This window comes from Zophobas morio, unplaced genomic scaffold, assembly GCF_036711695.1.
Source record: "Zophobas morio isolate AGI-343-1 ecotype UQ-CSIRO unplaced genomic scaffold, CSIRO_AGI_Zmor_V1 ptg000005l, whole genome shotgun sequence".
Taxonomy (NCBI): domain Eukaryota; kingdom Metazoa; phylum Arthropoda; class Insecta; order Coleoptera; family Tenebrionidae; genus Zophobas; species Zophobas morio.
Window position 1 is genome coordinate 7,856,287 of NW_026972110.1, and position 16,657 is coordinate 7,872,943.

General features: G+C 32.4%; 1 protein-coding gene across 8 annotated transcripts in view; it reads left to right on the plus strand.

Annotated features, from left to right (window-relative positions):
* Mtgo (miles to go) overlaps window positions 1-16,657 on the plus strand; it is a 65,869-nt gene that overhangs the window by 36,370 nt on the left and 12,842 nt on the right. For 7 of the 8 annotated variants that reach the window (XM_064046811.1, XM_064046816.1, XM_064046814.1 and 4 more), the window contains 2 exons: window positions 7,245-7,429; window positions 13,782-14,180. In XM_064046811.1, coding sequence (XP_063902881.1) covers window positions 7,245-7,429; window positions 13,782-14,180 — 584 coding nt within the window. Of the gene's footprint in view, window positions 1-7,244; window positions 7,430-13,491; window positions 13,597-13,781; window positions 14,181-16,657 lie in introns of those variants that run through there. The other variant, XM_064046819.1, reaches the window with a different exon arrangement.

Here is a 16,657-nt window from a genome sequence, read left to right on the forward strand (position 1 = left end):
ACTTCAAAATTTTCTTTGCTGTACTATTTTGTATGTAAGTAGTTCAAAACCCAATTCTGTAAATATATCAAACAAACGCTGAAAAGCTCTAATAAACCAGCCATGAATGTTTAAAATTGACGAGAAGTCACTTTCGTTTGGCGTGAGATATTGTTTATCTCTCAATGTACTTTTCTAGTTACACATACGCAAAAAATAAACGCGAGGAAATAAATGCCTTTCGTAAAAGTGCGAGAGCAAAATATGTAGATTCGATACGATATTTATTAATATTTTCACATTTTTAATAATAAATTGTCGTGTATAGATGGCCTTTATACACCTAATGTTTACGTCTTTTTATTAAGTTGTGAAATGGCTTGATCAGCACAAAACTTTTACAAGTTTTGCAGAATTATAATGTGGACCAGATTAAAAGTTCAAGCTGTTTACGCAGTAAAATTAATAAACGTATGTCAGCAAAATAAATTGAAACCTGCATGGATGAAAATTTCGGTTTAATGGCTCTGTGCATTGATTATATATCCCCCATCGTAAAACTTTAATACAAACTTAAGTAAACTGTATCACATCAAAGGGCTCTTAGCTTAACGAGGGATTGTTTGCACAAGAATATGGGGCAAATACACAAATATGTAAATATCCACATTGTTTGTTGGAAACATGTATGTATAATCAAACCACTTATAGCGAGAAAATTAAATACACATGTTGTATGGAGACGTCTGATATGATAAGGTCAGTTACCTATAGCTACACTGATAACATCTTTTGTCGCCAAAAAGCAACAAGGTATGTTATTGATTTTTGATGTTCTTGTGTCGTAATCATTATAAAATGAGCTATTTCTTAGAAGCTATTTGTGGCTAATTAGTTACGACTGAAATGAAGTAACTAATTCGTTAAATGGTAGTGTTTTGTTTTGAAATCCAATCGTACTGTACATAGATAGATAGTCATTAAAATTAAACCAAGATTTTTATTTTATTTTCCTCGAACTGTCTTAACTTCAAAGACCAGAAAAATACAAAAACCACTGCAAAAAACTAATTATTCCCATACATTAAAAAAAACAAATTCTCGAAAGCATTAGATATAAATAGATCTGTTAAAAGGTAAATGTGAAAACCCACTAAAGCAATGAACTGGTTTGATCTTTCTAAAACCAAATCAGTCGAACCACATATACCTGAGTCTGCAACCGTCTTCTAGAAAATAATAAGCCTAATTCTTGACGATCAAGTTTTGCACCAGCGTGATAAACATAATCTTGTACCCCAACGAAAACATGTTATAGGAAGGCTTTGGAATTTTATTTTTCAGAAATGAAAGTCGTTATGAGAAGGTCAAACGGTAGCCTATACCTATACCAACAACTAGAGGACATTGGCATCGTCAAGGACGTCTTTGGTCCCGGTGACTGGTTAGTCTGCGCGCATCATGTATTGCAACCTGTCCACGAATACGCTGCTATACCCACCTTTCCTGTGTTAAAATCAAATTTAGTTTGAATAATAGAGCCGTTTTTGTGATACGGTTTAATCGTTGGCGACGTTCTGCAATATTTTCGTTTTCGTTTTGAAAGTTTTGTAAAGGAGATGCGAATGACATGTATATATCAAAGTTGCAAATATTTCTTTTGTTACCAACCTTGAAATTTTTTCCACCGTATGTAGCACTGACAGTCCTGCACCCAAAGTCATTGTTGCTATGAAGTAGTCGTAGTTCTGTCCGCAACTTTGAAACATGAAAAAGCTTATGAACTCTATGGTCATTGTTTTGTCGGCTTTATCAGAAGATAAAGAGTCTTTAGGAGTGTCGATTTTGATGAACAGAATTTAATTAAACTTTTTATGACTTTCATATTCTGAGGTATGAAAATTTTAAATTACTTTTGTCATAGCACAAGCGAGGATACAAACTTGTAACCTTTTTGAAGGAATTGGATGTCACAACATAGGTCTTAGAGAAACTACCACATATTAACATGCTAAGAATTCTAAGCTCGGACATTTTATTATAGAAAGCGATTAATAAAAAGAGGAATCAAACGTAAAAAACGTAGAGTTGAATGAACTGTATTGCAATTCCAGGTAGTAGTTACAGTTATAAAAAATTAGTATTTCTAATAAAGCTATGTAATAGCTGGAGAGGTTAAAATGTGTAATAAATAACCACATAAATAGTCTTTCTTTTAATACTTCGACCGATAGCCAAAGGAAGTACATACTTCAAAATTTTCTTTGCTGTACTATTTTGTATGTAAGTAGTTCAAAACCCAATTCTGTAAATATATCAAACAAACGCTGAAAAAAATGCGGTTATTCTGACGAATTTATATTATTGATGTTGCACAAGTTGTAGAATGCGAAAATGCGGATTTCCTATTTCCGCCTGTTGTTGGAGGTTTTACTATACAAAACGTCTTCGAATTACTGAATTGATAATAAAACTAACTAATTTAAGCTTACCTCAGAGATTACACAATACCATTAATTAATTAACCACAAATTCTGGGAACATACACATTAGTATCGTAATTAATTTCACCTAACAGATTTGTACCATCATGGGCAATACCTAAATGTCCTTAACAATTCATTTGATTCACGCCCTTTAATTGTTATAATTTGTCACATGTACTGAGGTATTTGAATGCATGCAAATAGCAGAATTCAGTAGATACATCTAAATAATTGTATTAGTATGTATTACGATATAAAGGTACAGACTTGCATATTAAGTGAAAGTAGATTGCATTAAAATATTCTTCTTCCTACTTTGATAAATTATAATTAAGGTGATAGCAGAACCACCCGTACATAATAGTAGGTAATTTTATTAATTTAATAATATTTTATTGTTTACAGAATAATCTAAGGACCACGGGAAAATGTAGACGCTTATATATGTTATACAGGGTGTCCCAGAATTCGCGCCATTCCCGTGAATGACATGTTCCCTGTCCCGAACTGTGCCGTAATTCGCAAAAAGAATTGTCCAGGCTTTAACCGTGTGAGAACTGTTAGGCGATTAAGTTGACCAATAGAGAGGCTGCTTTTATATCCGAACGTTTCTATGTTCAAAGTTACCTATGCCAAGAACAAAAAATCCGGTAATACTAAAGTTGAATGAATTTTTGCCGAATCCCCCTCCGTCAACAAAAGGAAACAGAAGTGTGGTTATAAATTTAATCATTTTGACAATTGTTTGTCATAAACTGTCACGAAGTTCATCACTGACCTGAACAGACGCTTCTGCCCCCAAAGATGACTGATTAATGTACACAGAGACGTCAAGGTTTACTTTAAGGCAATTAGCATGGGACAGAAATTATTTCTGCTGCCATTCTAGTTAAATTGTGTTTAACTGAGCTGTACATGTCATAAGAGAAGCTGTTTCATTTCATCGTAGGCAAATAATACATTTATTACCATTCTACATAGTGTAGATACCGAAGAGCAGGTATTAGAAGTCATTTTCTTAGAGCCCCGTGAATAATGTGTTGTTCTTTTTAACGAAAAGTAGTGCATTTTCAGAATTCACTATGCATCATATCCCTGATATTAAGTTTATCGTTATTTCTAAAAAAGAGTACCACATGTTCATTCAAAGAACGTTATTAAGTGTACTAAAACATAAATATCGCTTTTGATTAATCGGTGCTTATGATTTTCAATAAACAGTATCAATTTTACCGAACAGCTTTGTTGCTGATACCTAATCTAATAAGCAACGAAAAAAGAGACGAGACTCCACTTCTCTAGTGTATTGAAATCATAGGTATCTGCTGTGGTGCATGATCGATCTTGAGCATCCATTCATTTGTGCCACTTGTTCTTCACCGTCTACGCGTATAATCCGTGTAGCCCCAGGAAGGCCTTTCCGAATAGGCTAAAAAGATCCATCTTCTTTTGCTGGATGCAACAAACGACGAAACACATGCTGGTCAAGGAGCCGATGGTTGGGGAAAAGACCTGTACATTCGCGCACAGCAGTGGCTGCAGAGCGTTTACATTCTCCATAAATTAACATCATTTCCAAATATTCTTTATACTAGTATGAATAAGACATCAGTGACTTAGTGGTATTGGTACTGATTTGTTTATAGTTTGTATTGTCCTTAAATAAAAAAAAATGCAACTAAACAATTTTTGTCACATTTTTTATTCGGATCTTTTCAATCTCTAGAAAGTACTCACAACTTTAAAGAAACTGTTTTAAATGATCATGTGCAACATCAATATTATTCTTGAATAAGTCTCCGTTTTCAGTATCTCCCCCACATGATTGACACCACAGCAGATACCTATGATTTCAATATACCAGAGAAGTGGAGTCTCGTCTCTTTTTTCGTTGCTTAGATTAGGTATCAGCAACAAAGCTGTTCGGTAAAAATTGATACTGTTTATTGAAAATCATAAGCACCGATTAATCAAAAGCGATATTTATGTTTTAGTACACTTAATAACGTTCTTTGAATGAACATGTGGTACTCTTTTTTAGAAATAACGATAAACTTAATATCAGGGATATGATGCATAGTGAATTCTGAAAATGCACTACTTTTCGTTAAAAAGAACAACACATTATTCACGGGGCTCTAAGAAAATGACTTCTAATACCTGCTCTTCGGTATCTACACTATGTCGAATAGTAATAAATTATTATTTGCCTGCGATGAAATGAAACAGCTTCTTTTATGACATGTACAGCCCAGTTAAACACAATTTAACTAGAATGGCAGCAGAAATAACTTCTGTCCCATGCTACTTGCCTTAAAGTAAACCTTGACGTCTCTGTGTACATTAATCAGTCATCTTTGGGGGCAGAAGCGTCTGTTCAGGTCAGTGATGAACTTCGTGACAGTTTATGACAAACAATTGTCAAAATGATTAAATTTATAACCACACTTCTGTTTCCTTTTGTTGACGGAGGGGGATTCGGAAAAAATTCATTCAACTTTAGTATTACCGGATTTTTTGTCCTTGGCATAGGTAACTTTGAACCCAGAAACGTTCGGATATAAAAGCAGCCTCTCTATTGGTCAACTTAATCGCCTTCCAGTTCTCACACGGTTAAAGCCTGGACAATTCTTTTTGCGAATTACGGCACAGTTCGGGACAGGGAACATGTCATTCACGGGAATGGCGCGAATTCTGGGACACCCTGTATAGTATATTATATAGTTACGTAGATGACTTAAAATACAGTAGAACAAGCAAATACATAATTTGTTTAGATGAAAATTTCCGTCGTAGTACTTAATACAATTTAAATTTTAAGTATTGTCAATTTCATTTTGGAGTGTTACTAACATTAACTACAATAATATAGTTCTTTTTTTGCTAGGTTAAGGTCAGAGTACAGTCCGGAATACTTGAATATGTGATTATTTTATTCATATAATGACAAACCTTTCAGAATCCGCGTGAATTGAATTGAAGTAATTAAGGGCTAATTCGTGTTTGTATATTTTACCATTTTTGACGAATTTTGGTTGTATTTGTTCCTAAAATAATGAAGACATATTTTGGAGGAAAGTGGCTGAGTGGAAATTTTTAAAATTGGTTTGCTTAAAAGTGCATGTGGTTAGTGCTTTAAACCATGCATCAAATACATCCGTTGACTTGCATTCTAAAAATAAAATTGTTACAGTATTCTATTTTATATATTACATAATTATTAATACATTTAAATTTTAAGATTTAATTGAAATAATTAGTTGCCCCACTGCACGAGTACGTTAATGTTAAATTACCCCATACATTTTATAGCAAATAGTATTCAGTATTTATTTGAATTGATTTTAAACAAACTACAGTCATAGATAAAATAGTGTACATTAGATGTGGAAAAACACTACTACATTCTCGTATTGTTACACAACTCAACTAGCTCTTCGTTGTAAACAATGATGTTTTTATCCCACTTGTAACATAAATGGCGCATTTTAATATTCAACTTCAGAGAAAAAAATTAATTACATTGTTAGGAATTAATATTGTTAATATTATAGTAATATTTACAGTATGATATACCATCACCACTGTAGTTACGTGTACAGAAGGTTGTAATCATAAGATCTCCCATGTCTGCTTCATAACCCTAAGTGTTTTACAACTGCTTTGGAAATTGGAACAAACCGCTTTATGAAATTCGGGCTGTTAAGACGTAGGCACCTTAGGAACAGGCTTAAAACTGTAATCTCACACAAAAAATCACCGGAGACACGCAATGCATTGTAACATGTTATTATATAGGCACCACAATTCAAAAACATATCATCGAAAATGGAGTAATCTGTGTGTATTAAAAAAAATTTTTAAGAAAAACAATTTGGGGTTTTTCCGTCCAGCCGATTACGTAAAAATTGAGCTAAACGGAAGTTTTGACGGACTTTGTCTACATAAATAATCGTGATAATGAATTTTTATTACGAAAACACAATAATGGATATATGACAAGGCTAACTGATTGATACACAGACCGGCAGTTGCTTTCTTAAGAATTACCAAACTTACGGCTAAATTTTTATGTATTATCCAAGCATGATTGAATGAAGTTGATGGGTTGGATCGATTTTTTTTTTTTTTTTTTTTAATAAATATTAAAGTCTTCACGTCTTCCGTTTGATGTGTAAGTTTAGTGTTATCCACTCTTAAAGTTTTAGACAAACTGTATATTTGATTATATCACAGCTTCCATTTATAATAATTTAAAACCGTTCTGTTCATTGCTGCTATTTGTTAGCATTAGATTTTTTTACTCGAATATATTTTTGTGTCTTTCGGGTTATCGGTAGTTGCTTAACATACAAGCAAAGAAGTAGCTATCCTTACTAGATCGTTTTTCGTTGTTAATGTTATATTTATTGTCTATGTATCCAAACAACACACATTCTTTTTGTAAAATTGTACGCATACGTTTATTATATAACTGTTTGGATAAATCAACTTCTATTCTTCTAGTTAAACAAAGAAAACAACTTTACGACATTTTTATTATCGGTCTTGGGATTAAAACAATTTTATGTGATTTGCATTCAAATTTAACATCAGACAAACTACAAATGTAATAACCAAGGTCTTCACCCGAATCAAGTTGATTGTATGTATATATAAATACTTCAGGTTGTTTCTTCTGGAATAAATAAAGAAAACTTTATTAAATCCTAAATTAAAAAAAAAAATTGCCAAAAACTCGGATGTATAAATATTTTCATGTTTGTCTTGTAATTTCAGGTCCTGTAACAGTTCCAATGGTATCAACGAATTCGTCACCTCCCATTGCAATGCCAGTACAAGTTCCTCCAGGTCATGTCGTACAACAAATTGTCGACGAGAGCGGCACCTTACGCCATGTGATACTCTCTCCGCAACATCCAGCCGGACTCGTGCCATTAACCTCACATAATCCTCAGCACTATGTAAGTTCAGTAGGAGAGTCTAGAGAAAGCCCTAATTAGTCTGAAAACTTGGACCCATTATCGAGTTGTTGAATGATAAAACTTTTCTTTGAGAATTCTCTTCTAAACGAAGGACGGGAAGCATCACCTTTGTCAATGTTGCTTCATCGCCATTTAACACAAACTCCCCCACGAAAGTATTCGTTTGTCTAATTCACTAGTCGATAATGCGTCTCTTTGGACGGGCTTAAGTCACCTTTAAAAGAGAATTCTATAGTCGCCTTCCAAATATACCTTTTGAATTGAAATATTTACAAGACAGAAGAAGTCTCCCGCAAGAGGCCTCCGGATACGTCTAAAGTGCGTCGTACGTCCTCAGTACCGTTTTACAATCGCTCGATTTGATGCGGTACAATAACACGACTGACAGCATCAATCAGCCCTCTTATGATTTGCCGTACATGAATTATTACTTTAATTAGGCACTTAGCTCGTACGCACTGACACGCAATTTTAAATGTCGTAGGTGCGATAGCCCATGAATTGTTTTGTCGCGTTAATATTGACATCCGCACGCACTTGCAAACAATATTTTCACAAAGCATGAAACGCTAAACTAAGTGATAAATATTATCGCTTTCATAATCGCGAGTTTATATTTTCGTATAGTATTTTTTAGGAAACCGTGAAAAATGAACGCATGCAATGAAGAAGTGTTCTTAATAAAGTTTTATAATTTTGTTGTTTTTAATTAGATAATTATTTCTGTTCCATTACCCATAAACAACAAAACGTCAAAACGTGGCACTTTCAAACTATTACGTATATTCGAAATTGTTGTGATTACTTGGAGTGTAGCTTTTTTGTGGCCCCATGGTGGTGGCCCGGTTTTGTTGTTTGTAATAAAGAATATCTGTAGTGTGTTTTTTTACGAATAAAATGTTTATTATGTAAAATTTAATCGAATCGTAATTCTGTCGGTTTCTTTTGTTTATTGACGAAATTCTATTTTAATTGAAAACTTATTAAAAAATATACATGCAAATTTCTTGTGATGCGGAGTTAGACAACTTGCACTGCTACGGGCTCAGATAACATTTCACACATTTTCTGTGCTATGATTAGTTCAAATACCCGACAGAAAAGCTTTTATTGTACAGTTTTTCAAAATTTTGTGTCTTCAAACATTCTAAAGTGAGTAAAGTAGCATTCAAAACAACATCATTGTTCGAACTAGTTAATAATAAAATAGTACTTGCGTGGATGTCTATCGACTTCCATAGATACAAATTCTCTCTAAATTTAGGCCATTTTGGTAATTGACATTTATTCGAGTTATTTACTTATTTCAATCGTCCCATATCTGAAAATACGTAATTACTATTCTAGAAAATTGATATGCGTCGTACTTTGCCCAAAAATAAATGGTGCCAGTTGTAGTTTACTGTTATCGATCGCGGAAATAATGTTGACCAAAAATTATTGTATGAAATTTATTCTCATTATTTCGGAAGTGACGTAGAGTAACAACAATGACAACCATTTCAGCCTTGAACGAAAGAACTCCTAACTTCGTACAAAATTCAATTTATAAATTAGTACTTGAACATTCATGTCACAACTAAAAATTTTAGCAGCCTTAACAGAAACAAAGTTTAATTTTTAAAGTGCTTTAATGGAGTAATTGGTTGTGTTAAAAGACTTTCGTACGTTTTCTTCTACGATACGATACGACGAAAAATGTTAAACAATAGTCAAATTTTGTCAGTGTTACATAATCAGTAAGTAATAATTATTAGTATTTTTTTAAAAGAAGTTTCTTGAAAAAGTTGTAAATTGTTTTAGATAAACTTTTTTTTTGCAACATTCTATTATGTACACAATTCAAAAACATGCATCTCAGAGCGGTATTTACTTAGAATCAATGTTTTAATGGTTGTAGAGAAACAGAAAACCAAGGTATTCGTGTTCTGTGATTTATAAAAAGTTGAGAAAACATAAAATTCAACATTGTTTAAAATGACCACATTACAGTATCTTGCCTTCTTGATGTTTTGGTAATTCATTTGCTATTTAGATCTTTGTTTATTTACGACACGACTTTATAATTTTAATATTTGAACTTGAACTTGTGAGAGAATCATAAACCTTTGCTCAATTCAAAAACTTGTTTGTTTAAACAGGATTTCATAATTTTAATATTTGAAGCAAGATAATCATAAAATTTTTGAAATGATTAACAGGCTACTCATTTCAAAAATTTTGAAGCCCCGCACGGTTACCCGGCAAATAATTCTTACCAATTTCACATAAGGTCTGAAAAGTTTTTTTCAAGGTGCGCACATTGTCATTAAGTAGGTCGAAGAATGTCATAGTTCAAATTTTTAAATATAATAGCACTGGAAGGTTGTCTGTTGTCTGTGCTTATCACAATAACCGAATTTCGTGCTAACGAATATAAATATTGATTGTAGATAAAGAGATACACTGGATTTGTAAATTTGTCCTTCTAATAGTTTTTTTTCCGATAGTCCGATAAGTATCTTCCGAGCCCATGTCTGGAACTACGATTATTCTTGATTCTCGGAATTCAATGTCAATTACAGTAAAAAGTAGTTTATTTTTGTTTGGTTTTAACAACTTTACAACCACCGTTTCGGCGACCTTCAAGTTTTTTGAAGTTTAAATCAAAATGTCATCGTTGAAATTGTTGAAAATAAACAAATATAACGTAAACAAAAGAAAAAAACAAAAGTGCTGAATCACTAAAAAGTGCATTTCTAGAATGCATAAGTAAATCCCTGAAGACCGCTAAGATTAAAACCACATTTGTTTTATTGTTTGAATATTTTCTTTTCTTAACCACTAACCGCATGTGCGTAGATGGTTTTATCTACTAAATGGTGATTCATGCCGAATAAGCATTAATTTTGTAATTGCAGTTGACTGTTGTGTACAGGTGTCCCAAAGAACTAATGATGGAAGTGTGCTAATTTTCTACTACTACAACTGTGCATTTCATCAGTGGCGCACACCATATTTTTTGCATATTATGTGAATTGTTTACAACAAGAAAAAAAAGGATATTAGTACCTTTTGTGCGTTTCGTCGGTTGAGGTCTGAAATTTTGTAAAAAAATCTAGTTGTCTGATATAAAACATAAAACACAAAGAAAAAATCATTATTTTATCTCTTACATTACTTCCCAACTCGCAGCAATAAGGTCATTTTGATGAATAAAGTTTAATTTCATGTTTTCTCAACGTCTCGCAGCTTGTACAGTAGGAAAAAGTAGGTCTTCCGTTTCCGTCTGTTGTACGTCTGTTGGTGATCTCATTAGACGGATAGTCTTAAAACTCTCGGAATGTTTAGTTGTTTCTACTAAGTAAATCCAGCTTGCGTCCAATTCTAATTTTTATTCTAAACTACAGCTAATATGGTAATTAAAATATAAAAGGTGATGAGGACTGTAGCATCAATTATATACGCATGCTAACCGTGAATCCTCACCAGACGTTTTTTTTTTATTGTTAATTAAAATTAAACTTCAATGATTCTATTGATTTCAATAATAAGCCTAACACGTTAAATGATACTGTGACTTCACGGATGTAGTGGATCAGTGACTTGTAGTATAGTATGGGCAAAATAAATCCTTCCATTTTTTTTTTTCTTTTCTTAAAAATTTCGGTCAAATACCAACACGCATGGAATGTTTGTCACGTTTCTGAAAAATACGCGATGTAATGTCGTTATTGGTTTTAAAAATAATTTTTAATTTGTTTTACCTCCATCATGTATTAAAGCAAACAAGTAAGTATTTTGTAAAACCAATTGGGCTAACTTATTTTATTTATTACTTGAAAAACGAAGGTGTATCTGATTTCTCAGAAATTTGACTAGCCAGTGGTGTTACATTGTACCGACCGAAATTAATATACGTAGATTATCCCTCGAAGAAAGTTTTTTATTAAGTTATGGCCCTATATGTGTATATTTAGTAATTCAGTCAGTCATAGTTGAACGTATGTAGTTATTTATAACTGTTGGGAAAGTTAAAAAAAAATGCCTCGGAAGGTTTTTTATCAATCCGAAAAAAGCGCAGAGATGTGCCACTTATTACAGAATATATCAACAAAATTCATTAAATAACTTCGCTACAAAATTTCACACAATTTGACAAGGATAGCATTTTATTCACAATAGAATAAATAGTGTTCGTCTACGTCGGTCTAGTGCCAAGGTTGATCTTAATCGCTCCAGTCGTTGTGAAATTGTTTAAATTTAGTAAAAATCAAAAAAGGTATCTATGATCTACCTTTTTCTCCGTATTTATCAAAAATTGACGAATGAGCAAAAACAAACCCTCTACACAAATTAAAAGCTTGTGATAGCTTCGCTTATTGGTAAATGTATTGTTAATATCTGTGGGTGTGACATTCCATGACACCATGAAAAAAATATTTAAAGCGATTTTCTTTGGTTTCCGACGTTGCCACAGTTTTTAGTTTTTATTAAACGTTACATTTGGAAAAAAGTACTTTTGTCTTCAGAGTTAAATTTTTCTTTTCGATATTACACTATATTTTAATTATCTACTTAGTCTTGGATGAATGCATCTGACGATAGGTGCTATTTTTTCACATTTATGTAAGATATTTTTTTAATTTTTTTTTTTTTTTCGAATTTAGAATTTAATAATGTGGCTTTACATTTTTTAATCACCTGCATACTTCTTATGTTATTGATTTTAAATCCATATAATAATCGCCTTTCTAAAATGTGTCGTCAGAAACAAATTAAAACTTGACTTATTTTACCGATGTTACGTTATAAAATTTGCCAAATTTTACAATATAAATGTCTCACGTGTCTCAAACTTTTATGACTAAATTATAAGTCATCCTTTCAGTTCATTTTGATACATAAAAATTGTAATATGCGTCTGCTTATAAACCCTCATTCATTTCACCCATTTTTAGTAATTAAAATGTAACCGCTATATCTACAAACCTATTAATGATAACAATATATTTATGGGTTTGTTCTACTCCTACAAATTGTTGTTGCTAACACCGCTGGGAGTAGGAACCAAAATGACATTTACCATTTTATAATTACATTTTAGAAAAAAATCATTATGTCCATACGTCAACTTACCCCTAACCCTAGTTCCTGGCTTTGATGAAGATCGATGAACTCACTTTGCAGTTATCGCATTGATCTTTGTATATGCCCAGGTCGCAGACATATTGAAGGAGGTGGACGACCTTTTCTTCAAAATTATATCACAAATATATGTCGCTAATAAATAACCATTAAAGATAATAATTTTCTGTTCGTTAATAACGTGATTTATTTTGTCGAGACTTTATTTTACCGTCATCGTGTTACTGACGTTCAATTTACTTTTATTTATATGTTTTAAACAAGCTCAAATGGCGTTTGTTAGCTTTACGTAACATTGTCAGTACAAGAAAAAGATCATCAATATTAATTGAGTGTTATCACCGATAATGAATAATTAATAACAGCACAAAAGTAGAGATTCCTGTAACAATATTTTAGGAGAGGTTGTAATGTTGATATGTACCAAATGAGTAATAATACAATGCGGAAGTCGTTATCCAAAAACATCGTATGTAACACTTAAATAAATAAGAGTACAGATGGCAGATAAGGTTGATATGATTGCTTGTGGTGGTGTAAGTTCGTTGTTTATTATGTTTGACTATAAACATCGTGGCGGTGTCTTGATCATACTCCAATTGTTTTCCACGAAATCTGTGATAATTTTCTGTATCAGTACTACACAAAATGTACTTGACTAGCAACTTTACTGTGCGAATGTTAATGTTCATAATTTTAGAAAAAAAAATTAATTTGACACAAAATATTCTTTTTGTGTTTATTGTGTAGTAAAACACCGTTATCAATGAACACAATTAACGTATTAAATTTGCGGTTGGCAACTGTAAGTCGTAAAGTGGATACTGCAGCTCTTATCACATCCACGTTTCGCTATTTATGAATGACGTAGAGAGCCAGCGAACATATCACAATCGTACTTAACTAACCTACGTGTATTTATTTGTGCTGCATACGTGTATCAGTTGTGTACATACCCACTTTTTATCCCATACGGAATGTCAGATACAAAAAAGGAAAAAACGCTGCCAAGCAATGAGGTATCTATTTCGCTTTTTATTTACATATTTAAAAAAATCTAGTTTTTGTTATTAGCAAATGTGTGAAATCATTTTAATTGGTTCATTTGCGTATAGTTAGTAATCACAGTACACTGTAGTATTTCTTGTTTATGTTTCTGTGTTTGGTCCGTTTGTTGATCGTTTTCATTTTTCTTTCTTTATAGGGTGCCGGTCCAGGAAACAGCACAAATCAGCCACAACAAGCATTTTATCAAGGATTGCCCGCGGGATTTCCCGCCTCACATTTCCACTCAAACATACCACCAGGACACCCAGGACCAAGTCCTACCCGTCTCGGACATTCCCCACCTTTAAATCAAGTTTACTACAAAGATGAACGAACTAAACGACAATACATTAAGTTGAAAACAAAGCATCAGGCCAAACAAAAATTGGACAGTATGCAAAAGGACTTGGTCAATGGTTTGAGAAGGCCGTCAGCCAAAGATAAAGATATGAACAGCGTAGGAACATCAGAGGACGGAGAGGAAAGCAGTATTCCAGACGAGGAGGATTCCGTTCAAATCATTGCCGATTTTTTGTCGTCCGTCCAGGCTCCAACGGTTTGATAAAAATAAACTTTATTGTGTGAATCAGATGAAATGTCACAGTCAGTACAATTTACATTGGTTGCATGCTAAGAACGCGATAATTTTTAACTCGTTCGAATGCTGTAGATAACTAGGATGTCTAGTACGCTGAGAAGTTCGTCTGTATGCTTGTCCATATGGATGCGATAATCGACACGTCACATTTTTAACATCGTAGTTTTAACTCTCGTTAGAAATGGGAACTGGTGTCATTGGTGTAGAGATTAAAATAAAATACCGGATACTGTGCGATAGCGGATGTGTTTCTCCGGCCATCTGCTTGCCATTGTTGTACGAAAATCGCATATTGCGAAATGGATATTTTATTGCGAAATAATTTTTTGTTATTATTTAATGCAACTCGTAACCGCATGGTAAATACAATAGTGGAACCAACAGATGTGATAAGACAAAATTTCTGATCGCATGTATTTACAACGTGCAGTAAATGTTATGGGGACCGACGACGAAGTTAAACTGTAGGTAGACCGTTGTAGATTATAGATTGACTTCGTGAAGAAGCATAAATACAACTTTGCGCATTAGTTCTTTTCATTGCTTTAATTTATTAACCTACGAATATGAACAATCTTACCCATGTTGAACATTTATTAATTGCTTGCAGCATATTCCATATGTGGGACTTTCTTTAAATAAACGACGATCGGTCATCTTCCTATTTCATAATGAATACATTCATCTTTATTTATTTTGACATAGTGCTTTCACAATGGAAGTTGGTATGTTTTCATATCAAAATTTATTTCTATAATGTGTATATACAACTGTTTGCAAAATCTGCTCTAGAATGTTGTAATAGAAACAAGATAATTATCGATTAATAACGTTAACAATAACTACAATGAAGAACCTTAATATTTTGAATTGGAAAAAAATTTAATCTGGCAATTGAACCATTTCCAAAATGTAGGTGTACAATATAAAAGCAAATAATCAAAAAGATATTACTTTTTAATTTGTTGAGAACCCGATTACAATTATATCTTAGTTTCAACAACAGTTTATCTTTCTTTAAAGTTTTGAAACGTAACACATATTGTAATAAGATGATTATATAATTAACAGAATAAAAAAAGTGTACCATATGTGAGAATGTAATAAAATTTCATGTCGATTGTTAGTTGAACAAAATATGACTTTTTTAAAACAGAAGAATTTTTATACCACATTTTGATTGCAAATTAATACACAAAAATAAAACATTTTAAATACAAACACTTATAAATATCGTATGATCGTGATAAAGGGGTCAACACACACTTTATAACTAAGCTTACTGAGGTAAATGGCTTTAAATAATTTAGTTACATGGACGATTTATTGTAAAGTGAACTAATAAATAGCACTTTCACGAATACCGAAGCACCTCGAGTACAACGGCACGACCGGATGTTCGTTTGTTTCATAACAACCGCATGCTTTATTCAGCACTTCTGAGAAATTTAAATTTAATAATAATGTGATAATAGTGGCTAAATCATATGTTTACAATTTTCCAAAAATGGTTTCGTTTAAATTTTTTTACATTGTCTGGAAAACCACGACGTATTTTCTTAGTTAGTTTGAATTCAATGGCTGTTATTTTTTCTAGAGTTAAATGTGGATCCTATACATTTAAAAGAGAAGAGAAAAGAAATTATATCTAAACGAAATGCTTCCCAAAATATCTCCACCAAGAATAAAGTAGAATTAGTAATTTTTATTTCAAAGATTTTTAAAATGTAAACCGTCGTGTTTGTAAATATGTGTAGATACATAAAATTGTTCAACAGTTAAAGTTCTAGGACAAGGATATCCTGTAAATGTTATTTAAATTTTATAAAATAACATACTTTTTCCCTTGTAATTTATGAATCTGTGTGAGTTTTTACTCTAGACATCCAGATTTTTGTAAAAAACAAAAACTAAATTGTAGAACGACACTTTACAATTTAACTTCGAAATTGCAAAACCGAATGCTCTAAATCCTTGCAAACGTTTTAAAGTTATGGGAAACGTGGTGATCATTAATTAAAGTCATCCATTTACGAGCCTCTGACAACTCATAACTGACGACGTCATTTTAAAATTGTATTGATATTTTGTAGAATTGCGTATACAGAATGACTCAAAAAAATTAATGGATGGGCCTGTTTATTTTATTGATTAAATCAGGAACGGCTCACTCCATTTTCTCAAAAATTTGTAAATGCAATGCTATTTATTAATATTACACTGTACCTATCCAATTTTGCAAAGGAAACACTCATTTGAAACATGCGCGGAGCATGCTTTTTCACATTTACTTTGACATTAGGTACATATCTTTATATTAACTTACAGGGGTCTCATAAAAATAAGGTGCGCAAAACCAATTTTATAATTTTTCGAAAAAGCTGGATATGTTTTATTGTACTTCAGCGGCGAGGGAAGTTCTGTCGAAATAAACT